The 7,911-nt window shown below is 41.3% G+C and overlaps 1 protein-coding gene across 1 annotated transcript in view; it reads right to left on the reverse strand.

Annotated features, from left to right (window-relative positions):
* Window positions 1-1,730: 1,730 nt before the first annotated feature.
* The window catches only part of si:dkey-12j5.1 (uncharacterized), a 128,358-nt gene continuing 122,177 nt past the window's right edge, over window positions 1,731-7,911 (reverse strand). Inside the window, 1 exon segment of the mRNA XM_061915747.1 lies at window positions 1,731-2,041. Within this exon segment, the coding sequence (XP_061771731.1) occupies window positions 1,862-2,041 (180 nt within the window). The 3' untranslated portion in view covers window positions 1,731-1,861.

Below are 7,911 nucleotides of genomic sequence, written 5' to 3' on the forward strand. Positions count from 1 at the left end.
AAGGAGCTGCTTAAAAAGGAAACAATGAACATTATAAAACATTCACTTACTGTCCAATATTTGATCTCATTTGGATGCCGGTTGATGGGATGTTTATATATTCCTGTTTAGATAAAGAATTAATCATAAAAGTCATGCAGGTAAAAAAAAGGGCCACAAACGAGCGTATTTTCGTGTCTTTCTGGCCATAAATTGAATATCCAAGCTGACCAAGTTGAAGTTGGTAGAGTGGCCGTGCCAGCAATCTGAGGGTTGCTGGTTCAATACCCACCTTCTACCATCCTAGTCACGTCCGTTGTGTCCTTGAGCAAGACACTTTACCCTTGCTCCTAATGGGTCCTGGTGAGCGCCTTGCATGGCAGCTCCCACCATCAGTCTGCGAATGTCTGTGTGAATGTGGAAATAGTGTCAAAGCGCTTTGAGTACCTTGAAGGTAGAAAACTGCTATACAAGTATAACCCATTTACAATCTCGAATTAAATTTCACCAACTCAGAGTTGATGCAGCAGTTTCCCGGCTCAATGTTAAAATAGCTGCATAAGCCAGTTGGTGGTCTGTGATCACGGCGTCACTAAAAGTAGTTCCTCAGTGTTAGAGCTCATACTAACAATTTTGATAACACTTGGTTAATGTCAAGAGTGACACTTCCGCGACAATCAGTTTGTTTGGTTATGGTTTCAGTTTATTTCAAACATGCTATATATTTATATATATATTTACATATCACAACATGCAAATGGAGAATTTTGTTACCGGATTTTGGATGAGGGTGTTTTGGGTGCAATAGAGTACTCCCCATGCATTGTCAGCCACCTCATCATCATCTTCGGTGGTCACTCGAAGCGAGTATGACGGTCCTCCTTGTAGGGGTGTATCCCTTTGAGGATGCCTGTGCGTGACTTTGTTTAACGTGGGGAGACAGTCACCACACGATCCTTGACAGATCAGGTTTAGGGTCCAGTGGCATGGAGTCCAAGACGACTGGGGACCTTTTTCTGCTGCAGCTTTCATCCGCCATCCCTGCCCTTGTGATGCTCCATAGGGTTAGCAATCATCCTAAGCCTGTTCCATTGAGGTCTTGGGTCATTATTTCCCCAAAAATGGTCTCACATGGATATAGGGGTGCCTTCTTCCACCATCACAGCTGTTGTGGTAGTTCTTACATCTACCGTCTTCCGCCTGCTCCTCCGTTAAGGGCTTCATTGTATCCCTGGCTAGGGGGCAGTCAGGTACTAGGCCTTTGCCAAGGACCACCTGGGGTAACAGTAGTAAAGGGGTTAACCTCCTAGTGCCCCAAGACCCCATAGAGGAGCCTCCACTGCCGGATGCACTTTAACGTCATGCCCAGGACATGACGTCAAACTTTAACGTCAGCCACCTCATACTTGCCATATTTATATACGCATTAGAATGCATTAAAAAAAAAAAAAATTGTTCTTGTCTTACATAGGGATTGTGGATGATGGACAGAATTCCCCACAAAAGTGCATTTTCCCTTTAAAGAGCGCCACTTTTTAATGACATTTTGGTATGCTTTTTGCTGTCGTTTTTCAAACATGAGTTATTTATGTGGAAAAAAAACTACTAGATAAGGCCGAAGAGGGAAAGCAATTGTTCTGCATGAATGGAGTGTTATTTTACAGTGTATTTTTTGTTGTTGTTATTGTTCAATACTTTACAAAGAAGAAGAATACTATTTATGGGGAAAAGAGAGACTATAAAAAACACTGTTAAGATAAACTGTTAGAGTTTAATGGACTCCCTAGAATACAAGCAGGCGTAACCAATGTATGTCGTAGACATATTGAAAGGAAAATGTGACATTACAGAGCGCAGGCAGGAGGCAAAAAAAGGGGTGTGGTCAATGTTCCATGGCTGTCTCCTCCTTTGCTTCCTCCTCTTCATCATCACTAGCAGGTTCGTAGTCATCGTCGATGCCCGCATCTCCCTCTTCGGCCTCCATCTCTCCTCCCAACTCGCTCAGCAGCTGCTCGACGTGCTCCAACACGGGCTGGTCGTCGCAGTGCAGCTTACCGTGCAGCTGACAAACACACAAAACAAGGAATCGGCTTGAAAACAAGCGAGCGTTGTAAACAGAAAGAATACAAATCCAGATTGAAGTGAAGATAATTCAGTTGAGACAATTGAAAAAAATAAGTTATTAGTGCAAAATTATTTTTTTTCCACTATAGGAATTCTTTGGAAATCATTTATGTTCTTAAACCTAAATATTAGCATTCATTTAATCAAATGTAGTGCCTTTGAACTTGAGTGGCTCAGTAGTAGAAAAGCTTGCAAGGAAAATAGTATTCAAAACCTAATCAAAAATGAGATGAGGCAAAATGTCGACTCAAAAATCGTGGTCAATACCTCCAATTTGGGGTATGAGGTAGAGGTGTTTAAAAATAGTTGACTCTTTGATGATTTAACTTGTTGATATAGTAGACTTAGACTTAGACTTCCTTTTTATTGTCATTCAAATTTGAACTTTACAGTACAAATAAGAATGAAATTTTGTTGCATTAGCTCTTGGTAGTGCAGGATAAAAAAAAAAGCAATAAGGTGCAGATATAAATAAATAGATTACTGTACAGATAAATACATTGCACTTTTTCACATTTTATTCCAGCGAGTTAATCCATTTTGGGGGGAATTGAGGGGATAATTTAATTATGATGCGTTCAAGAGTCTTACGGACTGAGGGAAGAAGCTGTTACAGAACCTGGAGGTTCTGCTACGGAGGCTGCGGAACCTCTTCTTAGAGTCCAGCAGTGAAAACAGTTATTGGTGGGGGTGGGAGGAGTCTTTGCAGATTTTCTGAGCCCTGGTCAGGTAGCGGCTTTTTGCGATCTCCTGGATAGGAGGAAGAGAAGTCCAGATAATCTTTTCCGCCGTGCTCACCACTATCTGGAGAGACTTCCAGTCTGAGGCATTGCAGGCTCCAGTCCAGACAGAGATACTGTTGGTCAGCAGGCTCTCTATAGTTCCTCTGTAGAATGTGGTGAGAATGGGGGGAGGGAGCTGTAGGAAGTAGATAGGAATGTTCTGATCTACCAGCTCGAGTATCTGCCCTGAGAATGGGACCCACTGCCTTGATGCTTGGCACGCAGCATCAAGGGTTGGAATTGGGGGCTAAATCATCAAACGATTCTCGAGCGCAGCACACGCTACTGCTCACTGCTCCCCTCACCTCCCAGGGGGTGAACATGGGGATGAGTCAAATGCAGGACACATTTCACCACACTCATTGTGTGTGTGTGACAATTGTTGGGATTTTAAACTTTAATTTATTTTTGCCCTCTAATTCCAATCCAGTTTCAATCTCATACTTTGGCAACAGCTTCCATCCATCCATTTTCTGCCGCTTGTCCCTTTTTGGGGTCACGGGGTATGCTGGAGATCACAGCTGCATCCGGGCGGAAGGCTGGGTACACCTTGGACAAGTCTCCACCTCACCACAGGGCCAACACAGATAGACAGACGACATTGACACTCACATTCACATTCACACACTAGGGCCAATTTTTTAGTGTTGCCAATAACCCTAACATTAAATGAACAAGTAAATTAATAATTCATTTTCTACCACTTGTCCTTAAAATAATAGAATGGAAAATGACACAATGTGTTACTGCATTTATCAGCAGACTAAAGTAAGAGCATTTGTTTGCTTATTTACTAATAAAAGACAAGCTGTTTAGTATGTTCACTATTTTATTTAAGGACACACCTGCAATAAGAAAACGTATGTTTAATGTACTGTAAGATTTTTTGTTAAAATAACGGCAATAATGCAATTTTTTATGGTCCCCTTTTATTTAGAAAAGTATCAAAAAGTACCGAAAAGTATCAAAATCTTTTTGGTACCAGTGCCAAAATATTGGTATCGGGACCACACTAATCTCTACCATTGAGTGCCGACATCAATTTCCAGGTAGCCTACCAGTATTTAAGAAAGACTGCAATAAGCCACCATTGGGCCAAAGCAAGCTGCAAGAGATGGCAGCATTTTGATAAAGGTGAGGAAAACTATTGAATTCAAGAAGGAAAACAGTGGTGTTTATGTGGCTCTCCCCTCCCCACCCTCTCCGGTCATCGCCAACACAAGTCTTCAATAACGACAACAAAGATGTTAAATGTTCATTCATCTATTACTAGACACTTCTTGTTTTCTAAACATCTTAAAGGCCTACTGAAATGTGATGTTCTTATTTAAACGGGGATAGCAGGTCCATTCTATGTGTCATACTTGATCATTTCGCGATATTGCCATATTTTTGCTGAAAGGATTTAGTAGAGAACATCCACGATAAAGTTTGCAACTTTCGGGGTTAAGAGAAAAGCCCTGCCTCTACTGGAAGTCGCAGACGATGACGTCGCAAGTGTGGGGGCTCCTCACATATTCACATTGTTTTTAATGGGAGCCTCCAACAAAAAGTGCTATTCGGACCGAGAAAACGACAATTTCCCCATAAATTTGAGCGAAGATGAAAGATTCGTGTTTGAGGATATTGATAGCGACGGACTAGAAAAAAAATAAAAATAAATGCGATTGCATTGGGACAGATTCCGATGTTTTTAGACACATTTCCTAGGATCATTCTGGGAAATCCCTTATCTTTCTATTGTGTTGCTAGTGTTTTTGTGAGTTAAATAGTACCTGATAGTCGGAGGTGTACATCCACAGGTGTCTTGACGCGCAGTGTCTCAGGGGAGTCGACGGCAGATATGGACGGGGCAAGCTCAGCTTTTCTCCGGTAAGAAGTGACTTTTTAACCACAATTTTCTCACCGAACCGTCATGTTTCATGTTCGCTTGACCGCACTCTGATCCATAGTGAATTTTCACCTCCAGGAATTTTAAACAAGGAATCACGGTGTGTTCGTGTGGCTAAAGGCTAAAGCTTCACAACTCTATCTTGCTACTTTGACTTCTCCAATATTAATTGAACAAATTGCAAAAGATTCAGCAACACAGTTCTCCAAAATACTGTATAATTATGCCGTTAAAGCAGACGACTTTTAGCTGTGTGTGTGTGCGTAGCGCTCATATTTCCTAAAAACCTGTGACGTCTTGCGTACACGTCATCATTACACAACGTTTTCAAGACAAAACTCCCCGGAAATTTAAAATTGCAATTTAGTAAACTAAAAAAGCTGTATTGGCATGTGTTGCAACGTTAATATTTCATCATTGATATATAAACTATCAGACTGCATGGTGGGTAGTAATGGGTTTCAGTAGGCCTTTAAATTCCGTCATAGTTGTGCTACCATGCTTGAATGTGACCTCGAGCTCTGACAACCTATCTTGCACGTTCTTGCAACATAAGCATGCCGTTGCCAGATCATGTTCTGTGTCGGTGAGTTGCCATCCCTGTCAAACTGGGCCACTAAAGTTAACATTTGGACATTAAGATGTCAGCAAAGCGCCACTCGGAGCTGAGGGAAGGGTGCGGCCCGGGCATTTTAAGTCTCTAAGTGTCGGTTAAGACGGCTGAATTATCCAAGAGCAGCTTGCGTGCTGTGTTGTCAAAGAGGCCGTCACGGCTCGCAAATACTGGTAAACTTTTTTTTTTCTTTTTATTGGCAAACCAGCACGTTTGGTGGAACAGTCAGCAAAACTGAGGCACAAAAAGAACATGAATCTTCCTATTAATGCTGCTGCATGTTGCTTGAAGTTGCACACACATGGCTATGCAACACACAAATTTGCTTTCTCAGTGAAAAAAAAAAAAAAAAGCAATAGCAAAAAAAAAAATTTCTTACGCAGCCCGCAGATTTATCTCTCCAAAATACTCCGCTTGTGTGTAATTACTGAACTTTAAGGGAGAGCTGGGTGATAAAACTGCTTGCCTGCCACTGAGGACGAGAAGCATAGCGCTGTAATTCTCAGCGTGCAAATGCAGAGTAAGCAAAGCCCATGCAGAGATTTACAACCTTTTTGTTTGCTTTTTTTTCCTAAAAAAAAAACACAGTTGTGTGTCCTGTGTATGTAGTGCACAAGTGTAGGGTCTCTTGTACAACAATGCCGAAAGAGAAGAGAGGAGCATGTGCGAGCTTTGCCAGGCGACAGTCTCCAAGCAACATCAGGACAAGAGACAGGCACTCTCAGGGGAACTCATTTGGCGTGTAACAATGTGCACAGACTGCGTGTGTGTGTTTTTAAGAGGATGCTTTCTCTGCAGGTTGCAGCCCCTAAGGGCAGAGTTGCATGACCCAGCCACAAGGTCTGATGCAGTCGCTACTTGGCAGCCTCCTTAACGCCGCACATTCACATGTTGAGGCGGATGAAAAACACATTGATTGCCACTCTCAAATGCCTGGAGATGTTTATCCTCTCCGAAATAAAAGTTGTCTGTGCTCAATAGGATGAACAATTGCATCCCGCAGCCTTGGGTGAGAGTGTCATATATCGAAGGTTGCATAGAAAACATCCACGGTTTCAAATCAAATTAGTGAAACATCCACATGCACAAATATAGCTACTACTGACACAAAAGTGCATGGTTGGGATTATTCATTGCGATGTCCAAGTTGGTTCAACAAACAAGAGCTATTCTTTGACACATTCTGCACCCGATGATGCTGACATCAGCATTGTTGTCGCAAAAAAAAATCTCATTTACCAAAGCCGAAATTCTCTCTTTGCTCTTTCACGGCGCACAGAAATGCCAAGAGAGAGAAACGTGTGTGTGTGTTAAATCATAACTTTTTCAAGGTCCACTTTGCTCTACTTTAAAGTACTTGTTACACACTGAAGCCCCCTTGACTGATGCTTTATTCACGTACACACACAAGCAAACATAACTTATTTCTATATATGTATATACACAGTTTATGTATATATCGACTGTGGAGAATTTCTATAGTTTTGATATGCTTTGATGCTTTAGTATAACATTGTATTGTGTGATCATACTTTTACGCTCTGGAGATGTTCGTGCGTCCGGTGTACTTCTGTTTTTTTATTATTTGTTGTTGATTTCCATATTTGGTCCTCGAGCAACCAGTGTCTTGCACAAACATAATGACTCACGCCTCAAAAGGGAAGGTTGATTGAGTTCCATTCCTTGGAGGGAAAGGTCCCTCTTCTTTTTAGCAGGTGCATCCCTCTCTGTGAGGGGGAGGGCGGCTTTCTCATTATAAGAGTTAACTTCTGTTGTCTTATTTTTTAGAACTTCTCTCTTGATGATGCTATGGTTGCATTGTAAGGGCTGGTCTCCTAAAGCTTTAGTAAAACTTGGCCAAGTACTATTCTGTCTCAGTGGTCCTTTTTATTCAACATATATGTCATCCAAAAGAACTTGGGAGTGACCAGTGACCAGTGTGTTGTGTGTGTGTGTGTATATATATACAAACCGCGTTTCCATATGAGTTGGGAAATTGTGTTAGATGTAAATATATACGGAATACAATGATTTGCAAATCATTTTCAACCCATATTCAGTTGAATATGCTACAAAGACAACATATTTGATGTTCAAACTGTTAAACTTTTTTTTTGTGCAAATAATCATTAACTTTAGAATTTCATGCCAGCAACACGTGACAAAGAAGTTGGGAAAGGTGGCAATAAATACTGATAAAATTTAGGAATGCTCATCAAACACTTATTTGGAAAATCCCACAGTTGTGCAAGCTGATTGGTAAAAGGTGGGTGCCATGATTGGGTATAAAAACAGTTTCCAAAAAAATGCTCAGTCTTTCACAAGAAAGGACGGGGCGAGGTACACCCTTTTGTCCACAACTGCGTGAGCAAATAGTCAAACGGTTTAAGAACAAGGTTTCTCAAAATGCAATTGCAAAAAATTTAGGGATTTCAACATCTACGGTCCATAATATCATCAAAAGGTTTAGGGAATCTGGAGAAATCACTCCAAGTAAGCAACATGGCCGGAAACCAACATTG

The sequence above is a fragment of the Nerophis ophidion genome, linkage group LG11 (genome assembly GCF_033978795.1).
Source record: "Nerophis ophidion isolate RoL-2023_Sa linkage group LG11, RoL_Noph_v1.0, whole genome shotgun sequence".
NCBI lineage: Eukaryota > Metazoa > Chordata > Actinopteri > Syngnathiformes > Syngnathidae > Nerophis > Nerophis ophidion.